Source organism: Camelus bactrianus, chromosome 34 (genome assembly GCF_048773025.1).
Source record: "Camelus bactrianus isolate YW-2024 breed Bactrian camel chromosome 34, ASM4877302v1, whole genome shotgun sequence".
Lineage (NCBI taxonomy): Eukaryota > Metazoa > Chordata > Mammalia > Artiodactyla > Camelidae > Camelus > Camelus bactrianus.
The window spans coordinates 18,786,909-18,805,476 of NC_133572.1; the positions used below are offsets into that span (position 1 = coordinate 18,786,909).

Genomic DNA, 18,568 nt, shown 5'->3' on the forward strand with positions numbered 1-18,568 from the left:
AGATGGGGACGATTATGAGAGGAGCAGGTTGGTAAGATGCTTCAGGAGCTTGTTTTGAGGCATGTTAATTTAGGGGGCGCTCTTAGACTGTGCCAGGTCCTCTGGTGGGTGGGGCCTGCTGTTTGTAACTGACAGAAGACTGTGTGTCTGAGTGTGAAGGTCAGGGATATGTTGTCCCGTGTGCTGGAGAGGCGGGCTGAGGCCAACCCACGTCAGACCTTGAGGTTCACCTTGGAGATTTCAGCCTCAATCCTAAAAGCAATGGGAAGACATGGGGTATTTGGAGACATTGAAGGTATCAGGTTTTTATTTCCAAATGAACTGGCTGCAGTGTGGCAAAGAGTTGGAGTTGGAGATTGATGTGGGTAAGAGGATTGATATGAGTAAGAATGGATGCAGGAAAACTTACTGGTAAACACAATAGTCCCACAAAGATGTTGTGGTGGCTTTGGTTGTGTGGTGGTGGTAGATGTGGAAAGGCAGGCAACTGGACAGATTCAGAAGGCACCTGTCAGGACTGGGTAATGGGTGCATATGGAGGTGAGAGAGAAGAGTGTCACCCTATTCCACGGTCAGGACTGTGTTCAGCATTCTCTGAACTCCTAAATATTGTACGTCCAAATATTTTTTTGTAGGTCATGTCATCTGATTATTACTCTGCCTAGTTCACTGCTGTCCATCAACATCTTGTTTGTTCCTCAGTGCTCCTTCACAGCTTCGGCATCTGAGTCACCGTCTTCCTCATCACTTCAAATTCTGCCACATCAGTGGAGATGACCTAATGAATACACCCAGTGCTCCTTGGCCTGATCAGTTCCAGTGGTCTTCAGGTTAACTCCTCATTGATAACCATCCCCATGACCACACCATGGACCTTGTCACCTAGAGCTGCTTCAACTCTGGAATCCTGAATTCCAAAATCTCACTCTCTGACAATAATCTGTCATTGAAAAGTTGGAGCCTTCGGTGTTATCATCACTATGCTTATTTCTTGACCTCGGTGAATGCTCTGATTCCCTCCATTTTCTCCCAATCTATCAGGTCTTCCTCCCCAGGCTTCATTTCCATCCCTAATCAGACTAGACTGTGTAATTTTTAACCATTCTCCTAAAGCATTTTCTTAAACCATACACTCAATTCTCTTGCTACCTTCCCTACTTTACCTCCCAAACCCAAATCCTGGAAGAACTCTAATGTCCAGCTTCTTTGCACCTGTTCGTGCAGCCGTGGAAAATTGCACATGTGTGCAGATTGATGCTAATTATTTCCTAATTTTGGCTAGACCCTTATTCTTATTCTCAGCAATACCTCTGCCTGTCCCGGTCATTGCCTCAAAATTCTTACAACAGCTCCTGCAATTCTTCACCATCCTCTGCAAAGCCCTCCAGCCCACGGTTTTCCATGCCATTTTCAGCTTGTGACTTCCTTTTTCAAAAGAAAGCAGAAGCCTTAAGAAACGAATTCTGTCAATTTATCCCTTCGGGAGGATTCCTGAAATGCATTTATCAGCATTTACACCAAATTAGTACAAGTCTCTCCTCCTGCCAGAGGTTATCTGCATTTCTCTCTTCTCTTTTGGGGATTTCTCTGTCAATGTTCTATAGTATTTAGGCAGTAAGAGAGATGTTTACAGAGAAGCTGGGTTAGATTAATAGACTAGAACGAAAATACAGATCCTGAGTCAGGATGAAAGAATAAACAGTCGGAATTTTTAAAGTGCAAAGTAGAAGGTCTCATCATACTGTCACTGCAGTACATGAGGGGAATGCAATTTTAGCAGCTTTGTGTGTTGTGGAAATGCACCTTTACCCATTTCTCAGTATTTTTCCACAATTCATCCACTTGGAAATGGACTGTTACTGAGTCACTTCCTCTAGTAAGCCCTGAAGTATGTGGTCAGACAAGAGTATGCACACTGAGGAGCCCAGCAATGGTAAGGGAATAAATCTGTAGTCAATACACTGCTACTAACGGTTGAGCTTTTTCTCTTGGAATAAACCAGGAAGCCATGCCAGAGCCCTTGACTACACGGTACCCTTGCTGAGTGTTCCCTGGCCTGGGTACCAGTCAGTTCCTTCAGCACGACTGCCATCTGCAATGCACCGAGCAGCACGCTATCCCAGGGGCTGTGTCCAGAGCTGGGAGGAAGATGTGGTGGTCCACGGGAGCAAATAAGCCAAGAGTTATATTTTTTGTCAGGAGGCAAAGTGCTGCTAGTCAAATACCATGATGCTTCTCCAGTAATGTCAGTGACTTCTAGGGTGAGTGAGAAAAAAAAAAAAAGGGCAATCTCCCCTTGTGGAATCAGTCAGCTGACTGGGAGACATGGCTAGTAGACCAGATGTCTTTTGCTATTAATGCTTTAATTGCAGACAGAATCACCCTTAACCTTTTGAAGTACCAAATTATGTCAAAATTTGAACCAAAAAAAGACAACCAGGGCATAATTAAGAAAAAGAGGGATGTTGGCTCCTTTGGTAACTTTGGCCCTTAGCTTCTCGTTTGGGAAACAACAAATCAAAGATGCCCAAGCTATTGAAACAGGAAAACCAGAGCAACAGAATCTCAACCGCATTAAACTGCTGATACATTGTTGTCTTTAGCTTTAACTAAGCTAGTCTGAGCTAGTTAGATTGGTCATGATGGAGTGAATATATTTCTAATACTTGCTAATGATTACCCCAATGTAAAATATGAAGAAACTCTTTTTCCTACCTTATTTTAATGCATTTGTGTAATAAGTTAAAGATAAGGACTTCCAGGCTCATCAATTTCTTGCAGCTTGAAAATACCTTAAAAAGTTCTAAACCAAAACTGGAAAGTATTATTAAATTCATCGTGAGCTGAGTGCAAAAATGGTTGGTATAAGGCTCTCAAATAATAGTTTAGTCCAGCAGTTCTCAAAATGTGGTCTGCAGACCTCTGGGGTCTCAGAGATACTTTCAGGGATCCACAGGGTTATTAAACATTTTAAGTAATCACTTGCCTTTTTTACTGTGTTAATGTTTGCAGTAATGAAAGTACAAATGCAGTGGGCGTAAAGCTCCCTCTTCACTTAATTAAGGGCCTTAATTAGCCCATTAAATCCTTTATTGCCATACGAGGTAACATCATCCCGGGAGTGAAGACCATCACCCGTTGCCGTATTCTATGGGCTAAAAGCAGATGACAAGTCCTGGGTGCATTCTCAAGGAGAGAGGATTATAAAGGGTGTGGGTCATTGGGGGTCATTTAGGATTCTGCCTACCATGGTGACAGAAACAAATAGACTTTACTGGAAGTAAGTGAGGTAGCCACACGAAGCAGTGGCTGAAAAGCCAGCCTTGGAAGCCCTTTTCCGTTTCCAAACAGCCATCAAAGGCTTGCTTTTTATGCCAAGAAGACAAACATTAATTGACTAGATTATCTGGTCGACATGGTCAACATGCCACCCCCAGATGAATCAACTCCGTATTTTTTTTTAAATGTTGTATCCGTTCACTCAAAGTTAAGAACCCTGCCCCTTGGCCACGTGGGGCTGAGTGTCTTGAGAGACAGCCCCACAAAGACAACCTACAGTGGAGACAGAGGTGCTGCCCCAAAAGAGGTTTTGAAGAGTAGAAGGAAAAGGGGATGCTGGGAGGGCAAAACACAAATGTCCACCAAAGCCATCATAATCAAAGACATTGTAACTTTTCAAAGAACAAAGGCAGAGAAATATTATCCTCCAAAAATATATACTTATGATAAAAAACTTGACAAATATTTTATACTTATGAGCTCAGCTTTTGAAATTCCTTCTGAATTTTTATTTATTTATTGAAGTACAGTCAACTACAATGTGTCAGTCTCTGGTGTACAGCACAATGTCCCAGTCATGCATATATGTACATATGTTCATTTTCATATTTTTTCACTAAAGGTTATTCCAAGATATTAAACATAGTTCCCTGTGCTATACAGAAGAAACTTCTTCTGAATTTTATATATTCCCATGGACTTGTTTTTTTTTTAATGACACAAAGTATTTTTAATGTTATATTTTGAATACATCATTCATTTTTTTTTTCCATGAAAGAGGGACAGATAGTTTTTTGTGGTTTTAAACATAAGGATTATTTAGGAATTATTTGCTCACTATATTAGTTCTTTTCAAACAGCGACTATCCGGTCAACTGGATCTTACTTCCAATATTACTTTGATCCTATATGTGAGATGGTATCTTCTGCCCCTGTTTTCTAGCCAGCATCTCTTCCATCGTTCCAAGAACATCCAAAATTGCTCTTCCTCTATCAAGACAAATGTTCGTATTTCTCTAACTTCAGCTTCGAACCAGGGCACCTCCCAGAATTCACCTTTACCACCACTTATACAAAGTAAACGTTCAGGTATTTTTACCCCAAGTGTCTGGCTGGAGTCACTCCTTTAATATGCAAATAACATAAGTTAGCCTCCCATCCTGGGCATTCTGGGAAATTTCCAGGGACTCCTGGCAGCCTTCTCTTGTGCCGATTACCTCTCATTCTGAATCCCTGCTTCCACTGGATTCCTCATCCCTCTGCTGACTTTTTGATCACCTCTTGGGACTGCTCTGTCCAGAGCACTTCTGATGTCTCCCTTTACCAAGAGTACCGCTAACGTGAACCTATAGCAGACACTTCCTAAAGGCTTGGGGTAACACAGGGAGATGACAGCACAAAATGGGAATTTTTTAAAAATTTGACTTCCCTGCCTCATTATCCACAGCACAGATTTTTCTTTACATTCCTTCTTCCTCAGAGAGCACACACCATTGCATTCAGGCCCTCTCTGTCCCCTCTCGCATTCTCTCTCTCTCTTTAGAGATACATTTCCTGACACGTACAGGGGTGAGATGTGATGGTTCTCATGACTGCACACGCCCAGCCTTCCCTGAACAAAAAGAAATGACCCCGATAACAGAATTTCTGCCTTTCTCCTAGCTCTGAACTACATTTCTCGTTGTGCAATGTCATCGCTTCACATTTTATTAGCATTTTTTTTTTCTTTACAAACTTTTATTGAGAAGAGACTGTATCTGTTACAAACGCTTCCCAGAACATCTGGGCAAACACCAATCCCAGATACAATTTTGTGGTGAGAGGAAGGGGGGAGATGACATCATTGAAAAGGATAATTAAACTGTGTAATTATTCACAGAGAAAAAGGTATACATTTTTTTTAAAGTGCTAGAATTTGCATTGCATTTTTAAAGGCCAGATTTGAAAATACCATTCTGAATTTGTCCTAAAGAAAGGTTAAGCTAAGCATGTGCTACTTATATAAGAGGTATGTATCTGTGTGTAACACGTATAATGTATGGATATTTATGTATGTATGTTAACATGTGCTCAGATGCTTTTCTCCACTTCTCTGTCTTTTTTTGTCCTTAAGTAGTACTGTGACTTTTTTCTTTATATTTGACAGACACCTAAAAATACTTTCTCAAGAAAATAAAGGAAGGATTTCTGTAAAATCTTAGATTTATTTTACCTACATATTCTGCAAAGTGTGTTTTCTCTTTTGGGATATATTTTTACTCAGATTCCTTTCCTTTTCTTCAAGGAAAAAAAAAGTTTGTTCTCCCCTTCCTCTTGTCTCTCCAGTTCAATCTTTTTATTTTATTTTATTTTGTTTTATTTTATTTTATTTTATTTCACATACTGAGGGCTTTTGTGCAGACTGCATTGCAATCCTGACAATGCTTCCACTAATATATTCTGAGCTACTTTTCTCAAAGAAGCATGAAATTAAAAATCCTTCCTTTCTTTCCCATGTGAATAATTGAAATAAAAAGCAAACGGTTGACTTTTTCTTGCTGCCATTTCCAACAGCGGGATTTGTGTTGCTCATTGTCTGTCCTGCCTTTCATTCATGAGGAGGTACCTCTGGTTCTCCAGGGAGGGGCTGATTCCTGGGAGAATTGCTGATGCCCCAGAGCATGCATCTGAGTGGTGAGGAAACCCCCCTTCCTCTCTCTCTCTCTCCTTTTTTTTAATTGAAGTATTGTCAGTTACAATCTGTCCATTTCTGGAGTACAGCATAATGGCCCAGTCATGCATATATATAATATAATATAATATAATATAATATAATATAATATAATATAATATCATATCATATCCTCATTTTCATTAAACATTATTACAAGATATTGAATATAAGTTCCCTGTGTTATACAGAAGAAATGTTGTTTTTTATCTATTTTTATACATAGTGGTTAACCTTTGCAAATCTCAAGCTCCCAAATTTATCAGCGAGTGGAAGTGTCACTTTCACAGTGACAGTGAAAGAGAGCTGAGCCTGAATGCTGAGCATGGCTTTCGCCTCTGGGTATATTTTTGTACATCCATTTCAATACAACACCTTTCATGTAACACACACAAAAAAAAATCACACGGGTTTTGACACAAAACTTCAGGATTTCTGTGGAACTAGAGAGAGAAGTTCATGTGAGTTTTGAAGCCTTTCCCTTGGCACCTCTCCTTCATTTAGAACTGAAGGACCCAGATGACAAAGTGCAGTAACTAAAACAAAAAAACCTTTAAATGTTCTTTAAGATTTTGTTATCCTTAACCAACTCCCTTTCTTGACCTCTGAATATTATTATGCTAGTAAGTTTAGCCAGCCCTCTAAATTACTGAATATACACAGGCTGAAAATCTGCATCGTGGAGCCAGCATCTTATTTTTAAATGCTGGTAAAGTTACATAGGAGCCCACATTCAGTAAATGAAGTGCCCTGACTCAGTCATTGGTTGCAGCAGACTTGGGTAGCAATGTGGTCCCCTGAATCAGAGACAAACACAGCCAGAGAACCCTTCCCCTACGAACAGATCAAGTCTCTTCACCTGTGGGGCTCTAGACCTGTTCGTACATTCAAGTCGCGGTAAAGAAAAAATCTTATCTTTATTTATGTATGTTTACTGAAGGTACCAGGGATTGAACCCTGGACCTTGCTCATGCTAAGCATGTGCTGCACCGCAGAGCTATGCCCTCCCATCCCTGGAGCCACTTCCTGTTAAGGAAAGATAAAAGTCCTCCCAAAGTCCAAATTAGGCTTCGCAGAGAACAGTGGAGGAAGAGACTTTTCGTCTTTTCCACATTTGGGTGATGGGCTAACTCTGGGGAGGTAATGAGGTTTATTTATTTTTTAGTGGAGGGACTGGGGATTGAAGCCAGGACCTCCTGCATGCTGCACTCCACCACTGATTGAGTAACTTGATTGAACTGAATGGCCAGGTTTGAACCCAGCCACTTGTGTGGCCTCCTTCAGAAGTTTATCTCTGTCAATTCCCTTATCTGGAAAAGGATTGTAACAGTTCTGGCGAGATAAGTAAGACCAACCAAATGAGGATAAACAAGGACTATTTATTTGGCACGGGGAGCCCACGGCAAGGGAAGTCAGCCAGCCACTGGCACGTGCGTTTTGGCACAGACGCAGAAGCAGGCAAGCTCTATAGTGGGAAAGGGAAGGCTTCAGGTTCGCCCTGCCTGGGGGCTTTTAGGGGGGGTGGGAACCGTGGGAAGGCGAACTAGAATCGGGACATTCCGTGTGACTGGTGAGTGGTACATATTTGGCTTCCTCTGGTCAGTGCTAAGTTGGAAGACGGGACAAAAATTAGAGAAGCTGGAGTTGTTAACCAAGTCCTGGCTGTTTGGGGACAACTGTTACAGAAGGTGCTGCTTATCTTCCTACTTTGTCCCTACAGGTAGCAATTTGATTTCCTGAAAATTTGATTTCTAGCCGGCTGCCTTCGCGGGTGGTTTATTACAGATAAGGAGTTGGGCCCCACGGGCAGGTTATCGCAGGCTGTGAGCCAGGGTTCCACTTCCACAGACACTCTGGCCATGGCCCAGCAGGACCTTTAGCCTCTCAGTTGCACCCGGGAATAGCGTTTGTCACAGTGCTGTCATGCAGCGGGTGGATGTGGGGGAAGCCAGACGATGCTGGTGTCACTAGGTCCTTCTCTGTGGAATGATGTCAGACTTGGAATGTTATATCACTTGTAGGCAAAACACCTGGACTCACCTTGGAGGGGGCCTGAATTGTACAATTCCCATTTATTTCATTTCTAGGAACTGTCCAAGCCCCAAAGAAACTCCAGGATCCTATTGGTCTCTAAATTCATCCTGAGTTTTGGGTGTCTTCTAGGGGTATCACTGATCTTAAAGCCACTGGCTGTGGTTAAAGCTTCTACTGTAAAAACTCTCACACGATGAGAGACAAAGCACCTAATCCTGAACAGGTGGGTGTCCTGTTCATCCTTGTATCCCCAGCATCCTACACAATGCCTGGCACACCGTATGCATGTCATCAGCAGTTGAATAAATGAATGTGTTTCCGTACTTAGATCAAGTAGCTGTTGTAAAGATAGTAGGTGTCGCCGTGTCTGCTATTTGCTATGTAATTTAGGTATTCCTGTATGTTCTTTTCTTTACCAGAGCTTCTAAACTCTGATTGAGTTAAAAAAAAAATCAAATGTTTGATCACATAATTGATAAAAATAGACAAAATCAATAGTGACCATTTCGGTCACTCTCTTCCCCCAAAATGCTGAATTCTGGAAAGTGCCAGTGAACACGTTAAATGGACTTTTTAAAGCCCTCTTCATTGAGCAGGAAAGAAAGATGACTTGAGGTAGCTTCCTATTAGCGTCCATGTGAAATGGTGCCTAATTTGAACTCCAGTGCTAAACTGATACAAATGATTTCACAGAAATACGTTCCAAGCCAGGTGGCTCACACAGCCACCCAGGGACTGCGCGTCTCAACGTGATAGGCAGAGTGTCTTGCATTTTGTGTGGCGGAGCCGGAGGCCAGGGTTTCAGAGACAAGAACCTGGCTTAGCATCCAACCATGACTCGTGTGCACTTCCTCCTCCACACATCCGTTCATCCATCAATTTGTTCATTTATTCATCACTTAAATAACACTGACTGAGCATGTAGAGCTTAGCAGGCAGTGGAGATAAACAGAGAAGCCACTGTCCCTGCCCTCGCAGAGCTCAAGGGTGTGAAATGAAATCAATAATGAGCACAAATGCAGCAGAGACAAGATCTGACAGAATGTATTCATTCACTTACAATATCTGGAGCACAACATAAGGACTAAGCCCTCTGCCCTTCAAGAACTCCAGCTCTCGTACAGCAGAAAACTCACGTGCACAGATATTCGAGAGAATGTGGTTAGTGAGTAAGAGAAAAGCCAGAATGCCCTTGCACTCTTTCCAACACCCATCCCTTCCATTCTGACCTCATTGACCCAACAGTAGAGTGCGCTAGGTTTTGTCCAAAGCTTTTTTGAAATGAAAGCTTCTCAGTAAAATTGTTCCGATTTTACAAATGAGGAAATAGCAATGGTGAAGTCTAAAAGTCACTTGCTTAAAAATCATGGCTGGTAAATAGCAAAGCTAAAATTCAAACCCAGACCTCCCCCACTTAGGCATTAGTACACCTCTAGTTATATTAATATTTTTCATGCATCGTCAGTGGACAGCCTCATCCAGTTCTACTGAATCAGAAGGGGATGAAGGGTGGAGAGAATGCGGCCAATCTGCAGTTTGAACAAGGAAACACCCCAGATGGATCTGATGTCCTCTACAGCGTGAGACCCACTGCTGCTTTGTCCCGGCTGAGTTCCTCCCTATCTCTCACCTGGACCACTGAAACAGACTCCGTTCTGTTGTGTTTCCCCTCCATTCTCAGCTCCTCCTGTTGATTATCAGGCCCTTGTTCAAAATCTTCAGTCCCTGCAAAGACCTAACTCTTCATTTGGGCATTGAAGTTTCTACCATCTGCTGTCATGTATTCTTTTGGACAAGGATGCCTTGACATCTTTTTAGGAATTATCTCCTACAGCCATGCTAGTGTGCACTTAGAACACACATCAGACTTTCTCATATCCCTCTGCTTTACCGTCATCCCTACCTTAGATACCTTCTGAATTTCTGCTTCTCCCGTCATACTCCTTCTTCAAAAACCAGTTTCACAGTACAGGGGTGATTTACTCTTCCCCCTCAAAAGAAGTAAACACTCCTTCCTGTAGTCACCTTAATGTTTAATACTGTTGGATATGAAAAAATACATATTATTTTATATTATATATTGTATTTTTTAGATAGTATATTTATGCCAGACTTTGCCTTTTACCATCATGGTACATGGATCCTTTTCCTGATTGTGAGACAGGAGGGGAGGGGGGCAGGACAAAGCCATTAAAAGAATGTCACAGCACTTGAGGACAGGTTAACTGGTTAGAACTAAGTCCAAGATGGCGAAAGCTTGACTTCCAGTAGACTCTGAGCTTCTTTCTATGCTCACTGTAATATATGAGGATGCTAAATGGCACACCCACAGGAGCCGGGACAGTTCTGAGGCTGACTATAAAAGGTCAAAAAGTAGGCAGTGGCCCAATTCCTTAAAATCCCAGCCCTTACCCCAAAATAGCTGAAATAACCCATTGTTAGCATATGAAATTACCAAGCCCACAAGAACTAACCACCCTGCACCCCAGGGCCGCTTGCCTTTTAAGAGGCCCTGCATTCTGCCTATGAAATGTGTAAGTCCTAAGCCGCCTCTGTTGCCTTCTGAGATGGCCCACATCGCAGTGTCCCTCAGTAAACTTGCTTTCCCTTTACTATGACTCACTCTTGAATTCTTTCCTGCATGAAGCCAAGGACCCTCACTTGGAGGGGCATGAGCACCATCCCATGCTGATTGATATTTGACTGACCTCGAAGCAATAATTATGATACCATGCCTTTTGATAGCACTTTGCCATTTAGCAAGACTGCATATTAATTATCCACACCTAACAGGGTGTAGCATGCAGTAGGCACTTAATACACCTATTTAATCAATTAATGATAAAGTGAGGGGTTTCGGTCATATCTTTTTTTTTCATTTCCATTAAATTTAGAGGCTTTGTTTTGTTTTGTTTTGTTTTTTTGAAGACTTACAAATGAACTAAAGCAGAAGCAAACTAGGAAGGATGTGTGGAGGTTTATTGCTAAATTTTGTTTTCTTAAGCCAGCCTGGACTATTCCTCCCCAGCTGGGACTATTTCCAAATTGGTTTCTCTTGACCATGGGGCATCGCTAATTCAATTAGGGAGACCTGCACCCAGCACCCCTGGGGGGTTAATATTCCTCCATCAAGAACTTAAAAGTTCTCCCAGAAAAACTTATATAACAAACTCACAGTGAAAGGTACCCAAGTTCATTGCTGAATTGCCTAATTTGGAATATACTCAGGAAAGTAACGCAATAAAACAAGTTCTTGGGGGAAAACTTTTTTCCCCCTAAGCAACTGAGAAACAGGTATGTGACTTATACAAAGCTTGTTAAGGCTTGGATTGATGAGGTCTCTGTAGTTCATCATAAAAGACCTGTCCATATTTTCATAAAATGTGAAAACCCAGAACCAATAGCCTACTCTGTGCTGCAAAGATGGGAAAATGGGACAGACACCTTTGCTTCATTACAAAGGCTTACTCTGGAATTGGAAAGGTTGATGCGAATTATTGTCAAGAGTTATTTTACCCACTTATCCAAAATTGTGCATGTCTCTGTTCATGAGTTTGTGTGCACTTCGATCTGTTCAGGCTGCTGTAAGGATGTACCACGGACTGGGTGGCTCAAGCAGTAGACATTTATTTCTCACAGTTCTGGAGGCCAGAAGTCCATGATCAAGGTGCCAGTAAACTCAGCTTCTGATACGAGCTCTCTTCTTAGCTTGCAGACAGCTGCCTTCTCATTGTGTCCCTACATGGCCTTTCCTCGGTGCCTTTTGGAGTTCTGTTCCCTGTGTCTCCTCCTCTTCTTACTGGGACACCGGTCCTATTGGATTAGGGCCTCACCCTTACCTCATTTAACCTCAAATACCTTTCAAATGCTTTATCTCTTCATAGCATCACATGGGGTCACGGCTTCAGCACAGGAATTTGGAGGGCACACAACTCAGTCCAGAACATTGTATAATGTCCATTGTACCACACTTTTAAAAATAATGTAAATACATCCAAAACTAAGGAAGTTTGTTCTGCAAATGTCTTTATGTTTCTAGCACCCACAGAAAAAGAAGAGACTATAAAAATACCAGCTTATATTACCTTCTAATAACTTCTTTTTTTAAGTATTTATTATTAAATGACCTTTTAAATCGTGGAAGGGGGAATGGCAGACAGGAAGCAAAACTCTCTACCTTTCATGCCATCGCACTGTTATGCAATCACTGCCATTTATCTCATCCCCCTGCAGTCTTTCCAGGAGATTTGTGGTGGACATGATGATTTTACAAGTTTGTCTTCTTTTCTACATAGAATTTTATTTTGTAAGTACATTTTCTTAATTCAGCACACTTATTGAAAGAATTTCAGTGTTCAATTTTGATGGAGCAGAACAACTTTCATTTACTGAGTTTTACAAAATAGTATTGATCCCTTTTCAATAGACCAGCCCCTATTATTGTGACCACTGCCGATGAAAACCCCACTTGTCCACATGAGCTATCTCTCAACATTCTAAGTGAAGCAAGCCAGAAAGAGAAAGAAAAATACCATATGAGATCACTCATATGTGGAATCTTAAAAAAAAAAATGAAGACAAATGAACTTAAATATAAAACAGAAACAGACTCACAGACATAGAATACAGACGTGCGGTTGCCAGCAGAGAGGAGGATGGGAACGGACAGACTGGGAGTTCGAAATCTGCAGATACTGACAGGCATATATAGAATAGATAAACAAGATTATACTGTGTACCACAGGGAAATATATACAGGATCTTGTGGTAGCTCACAGTGAAAAAGAATGTGGCAATGAATATACGTATGTTCATGTATGACTGAAAAATTGTGCTCTACACTGGAAATTGACACAACATTGTAAACTGACTAAAACTCAATAAAATAAAATTTTTAAAAAAGGCAACAGAATTGCTGATAGGTGAGATTGATTTGATTGTCTGCAGAATTATTAATATTCAGCAACCAATACTAAATTTCTTTTTCTCAGCTGATCTCATGCTGGTCTGATTGCCATTCTTTTTTAAATTTTCCCATATGGGTTTTTTTTTCCCATTGACGTACAGTTAGTTACAATGTGTCCATTTCTGGTGTGCAGCACAGTGTCCTATACAGGTTTAGATGATGAAACTGAAAGGCTCAATCTATATGAAAAGTGGGGTTAATAGTCTAATTCATAGCAAAGAGACTGAAAGAAATTTGGTTAAATAAAACATGGGGAATCTCTGTCTGGAGAAATCTCCCTTCATCTCCACTTTGAATTCCATCAAGATTTGCACACATGTAATTTGCATGGGTAAACGTAATTAGTTAGGAATGATCCAATAAAGGTAAAATAGGATGTGGAAGTGAAGGATATTTGTACTTAGCTTCACAAGCAGAAATTTAAGCTCTGAATCTTGACTTTTTAATAGGATGGGCTGGATATGATAAAATGAGAGTTTAATAAGGTCCTAAAACAGTGGTTCTCTGAAGAGGGAGGCGATTTTTCCCCAAGATCACGTTTAGCAAAGTCTAGAGACATTTTGGGTTGTCAGACCTGGTTGGGGGAAGAGAGAGATCTTATTGCTGTCTAGAGAGTGGGGGCCAGGGTGCTATTAAACAGCCCCCACGACAGATACATCCATCCCAAACTGTTAATAATGCAAGACCAAGAAACCCGGACAAGAATAAGAGTCCAGAGAGGCAGAGCACCTCGTTTCTTTTAAAAAATATTTTTCTCTAAAGGACTATGGAATATGGATTGTCTCCTTTAAATGTTTGAATCTTAATTTTTTTTTTTAATTTTCCAGAAGAAACACTCAAAGAATAAGTAAAGTTCCCATATGCTTAAACCTAGGGGGAAAAAATGCCTAACTTAGCACAATTGTTAGGACTCAATATTTTAACACTTGTTCTAGAAATGAGAACAGCCTCATATTGCTGGCAAAAGGAGAGTAAAAACTCTCTGTTTCTACTCCTGAGCATGGAATACTGGTGATCGGAAGGAGGAAAAATGCTCCCGGATAGAAAGGAGGAATCTAAGTCTCATAAGGCCTGTTTATTACTAGTCCCAGGGCCTGGCACGTATAGATATTCATGAAAAATACATTGGCTGACTCTCACAGGTCCCACCTTTTTTTCACTCAGGCATCAGAGATTCTGCATTATACAGGAGGGTTCAGAGATTGTCAGAATGATTTCAGCTTCTCACAAACCACATCGTGAGCATGAGGGACAGGACACTGTCCTTTGCTGTCTGCACCAGTAATCTGAGAAGATGTGAAAGGCAGGCCGTGCTTCAGCGAGCTGCTCTGAACAGGTTCCTCCTTCTAGAGTTGCGTCTCCTCCATGACCGAGTGTGAAATTATTTCAGTTTTTAAAACAATTTAGTTTTAGTGACTTGTATTAAGGGTTAACAATGCCTAGACTTTACAAAGCTGTAACACATGAAATTGGGTTCCGAGGGCCACATTTTGTGTAGGAGTTTCTGGGTCCAGGAACCAACCGCATCTTGAGAGTGGATGCAAGAATTCGAGGAAACCTCTCTGCTGCTGCTTTGACCTGAGGATTAGGAATTCTCTTAGACATGTTTGAGAATCACTTGCCTTGATTTGAGTCCTGGCCACAACTCCCCTACCACCTGCTCTTAAAATCCATTGGTGAGTTCTAGGACATACTGGTTTATGGTTTTTTTCATTTTTTTATTTTTTATTGAAGTATAGTCAGTTACAACGTGTCAGCTTCGGATGCACAGCACAACGTCCCAGCCATATATGCTGGTTTATGTTTTGTTTCCCTCTGAGAGCATTCCGCACACCCTGCTGTGGCTTTTGCTGTGTCGGAGGAGTACTTGGACTTCTGGACAGAGCAGGCACATTCCATTCTCTGGGGACACATCAAGCTTTCCTTTGTCCCACAAGAAATAGGCTCTTTAGAGATATGTAACCTGTTCTAAATTTTTCATCACATGTTGCAAAACTGTCTGGACCAAAACTTCTTAACGGCACATTTACATTTCTAGAAAATCCGACTCCACTAAAACATTGGACATCTTCAGAAAAAGACGTTGGGAAGTTACCCTTTCCAGACTCAGTTTCCCTTCTGTATTTTCCTGCCAACCACACCCACTTATGGTTAATACTATATTAAAGGAGTAGGTGCCAAAATATTTTATTTATAAAGGAATTGGCAAGATTTATCATCAAGCGGAGTTGCATTTGGGAGAAACACTTTATTTGGCTGGATGACTGTGTTATAAATCATCTCCTGCTTCCGAAAGAGGGTGTATAAAAATGCACGAAACAGAACATTTAAATACCAAAAGGAAAATCCAGAAACTGTTAAGATGAAAAATGTGGAGGGGGAGGATATAGTTCAGTGGTCAAGTGTGTGCTTAGCATGCACGAGGTCCTGGGTTCAATCCCCAGTACCCCGTTAAAAATAAACAAATGAAAATAAACCTAATTGCCTCCTTCCCCCCCACCCAAAAAAATAAAAATTTTAAAAAATTTAAATATGAAGGAACTTTTAATTAAAAAAAAGAAAAATGTGGAACCAGTGATTATACTGATGGCCAATACTATAGGTAAATTATATTTTTAAGGGTTTTACATGTATTCACACGCATAATTCTTACACAGTGCTGTTAAGTGGATACTTTAGTTAACATCGCTTTACTGATGAACATATTGCAGCAGGAAGAGCATAGTTTGCCTGAGATCAGGTCCCCAATAAATGGCAGGACTGGGATTTGATTTCAGACAGTCTTGCTTAGAAACCTGTGTACCCAACCAGGATAACCATACTGCCTTCCAAACCGGGTGACACCACTTTTCCGGGCTTCAAGATAGGCGAGGCAAAAATATTCAACACGTTTCCCATGTGCTAAATTTTTGAGAAAAAATTCATCGGCTAGATTCTAAGATGAGCAACGTTATGTAACATGACAAAAAATATCTTTCATTGCTCTTTGACACAAGGTCCTAATGTGTCCTTCAAAATACTTTTTCTCACATCAACACTTAATAAAAGGGGCTTAAATAGGAACTCAGTTAATATCGCTCATGTGACTTGAAACCCATGCTTCCTAAAGTGAATGGCATTGATGATGGGGTGTGATTTTTGTCTTTGATCCCTGCTGTGTTTTTCTTTGTAAGAGTCTATAATTAACTTGTCTATGTATTTACTTATCTTTGTATCACTGGCCTCCTCTGCTAGAGTGACAGCAAGGAGCTGTTTGCCTTACTCAACTGTTTATGTTCAGAATTTAGCATAGAGTCTGGCGTGGCAGGTGCACAAAAGTATTTGCTGAGTAAACCCATGAATGAATGAACCCTCCAAAGGCAAGCAGTTCTGCCCAAGAACATAGACTCAAGATGCTCAAAGTATAAATTATGACTTCCATTTATAAATTAGAAATTATAACTAATTTAGACATTCTGACTGTGAAAAGTCATTGCTCATTCAGGAGTCACTGGAGTTGACTGGAGTTAAAGCCACTACTTTCCATCAACAATCTTGAGCCCAGATGTAAAGACAAAAAACTTCATGTTGCATTTCTACACCATCTGCTGCTTTTTCTTGGAAGCCACAGCATCGAAGTGCTGCCTGTGGCTTCCCACTACAGATTTGCCCCTGGAAACGGGGACCATAAAAGCACTAGATGGCACCTGGTACTACGTCCAGGCTTACCGAAGCCTGTGATCTGCGGCCTCACTTGTCCAGCCTTCCCTGCCTTTTGCCTCTGGTAATGTTTCAACCTCACGAGCCAGCCGCATATGAAGGAAGGGATGGCGCTCTCAACCCGTCTTCAGCTCAAGGAAGAGAAAGACACTGATTCAGAAGTGGCTGGCTAGGCCAGGGCCAGTTAGTTCAAGTGAAACCAAGTTATTTGCTCCAGTAATTTCTGTAAATAAAACTGCAGCTGAAATACTAATTACATCATCGTTTTAAAATTTGAGAGCTGTTCGAAGCTTTGATTTCACAGGTTTGGGCTCGTGTCATTTACCTTCTCATAACAGTGCGTTCTTTTCGCTTCCCCCATACAGCATCCTACACTATACCTCCGGCCTTTGCTTTGGCTCTTTGGGATCACCCTTACCCCAAAGCTTACCTTTTTTCAAGTTTTGCTGCCTACAGAGGCCTTCCTGAAATTCCCAGTTTCTGCTCTGCATCCCCTCCTCCATGTTTCCTTTGCCTTAGCATCACCATATTATACTTAATAGTCTCTAGATGTCTGTCTCCTCCATGAGACTGCAAGCAGTTCCTTGAGAGCAGGAACCACGTCTCACATTTCTTGCCCACTGTTCCTGGCATAAAGTCTGGCATGTAGAGTGAGCTCAATAAATACTGATTGAAATGAATTGTCTTGCCAATAAACCACGATGCCATCCCTCCATCTGACCTTTCTCTGCATTCAAAACTCCTGGAGATTCCAGAAACCATTGAATATGAATGCATTTTAGAACTTCTGAGAACGTAATCTCTTGTTATTTCTCCTTCTTTTTAGGAACCTCTTCCCGGAGCTGTAAAAGACAAAAGGAGGAATCATGTCCATGATCTCAGCTTTCTACAACGGCAAGTCCATTCTCATTACTGGGGCCACAGGCTTCCTGGGCAAAGTGATGATGGAGAAGCTGCTTCGCACCAGCCCTGACCTGAAAGTCATTTACATCCTTGTGAGGCCCAAGGCTGGCCAGACACTGCAGCAGAGGGTCTTCCAGATCCTCAACAGCAAGGTACGCTCTATGGGAAGAGCCTGAGTGCAGGCAACACGCCACAGTGCTCCCATATGGCCCTAGGCTGCAGGTGGGGGCCAGGATATCTAGACAGATAGAGGAGAAGAGACAGAATGAGAGATCAACCGCCTGCTCGCAGAAATCTGTAGTGTTTTCCCAAAAGAGGGGAATGAGAGCTTAGGTTCCGTCCAGGGCAGGTGAGCAGAGAATCTATATTCTGGAAATTAATGAGTAAGAGTCAAAATGCTAAAATTCCCACAGTGGACTCTTCAGGCTTGAAATCTATCACAGGTTCATCCAAACTCTTCCCTAAGAGGGGTGGGGGGGTATATGCTTAGCGTGCTCGAGGTCCTGGAAAAATCCCCAATACCACCATTAAAATAAATAAATAAACAGAAACCTAATTATCTCCCCCCAAAATTAAAAAAAAAATCCCCCAACACTTCCTTAATTTTCTTCTATATTTAGGGTAGTTTTCCTCCAAATTTTTGGATAGCCTATTACATATTATATTATGTCATATCACCTTAGACAGATCTGGCAGATCTAAGTAGCCACGCAATACATCCAGTTGTCTATACTCTCCCACGTTACGTACTTTATCTATGGTAACTGGATATTTCTATTATCCCATTACGTTTCTTTTTTTTTTTTTTTGCTTTTATTTTTATTTTTTTAGATACATTTATTTATTTATTAACATTTTTTTATTGAGTTATAGTCATTTTACAATGTTGTGTCAAATTTATCCCATTATATTTCCATTAGCCCATAATGTCGTCGTCTTTTTTTATTGAAGCATCATCAGTTACAATGTGTCCATTT

At 41.2% G+C, this 18,568-nt stretch overlaps 1 protein-coding gene across 2 annotated transcripts in view; it reads left to right on the top strand.

The window, feature by feature from the left end:
• The window catches only part of FAR2 (fatty acyl-CoA reductase 2), a 123,876-nt gene that overhangs the window by 64,335 nt on the left and 40,973 nt on the right, over window positions 1-18,568 (top strand). For both annotated transcript variants that reach the window (XM_074357797.1, XM_045510375.2), the window contains exon 2: window positions 17,515-17,743. In XM_074357797.1, the coding sequence (XP_074213898.1) occupies window positions 17,555-17,743 (189 nt within the window). In that variant the 5' untranslated portion in view covers window positions 17,515-17,554. The remainder of the gene's footprint in view (window positions 1-17,514; window positions 17,744-18,568) is intronic.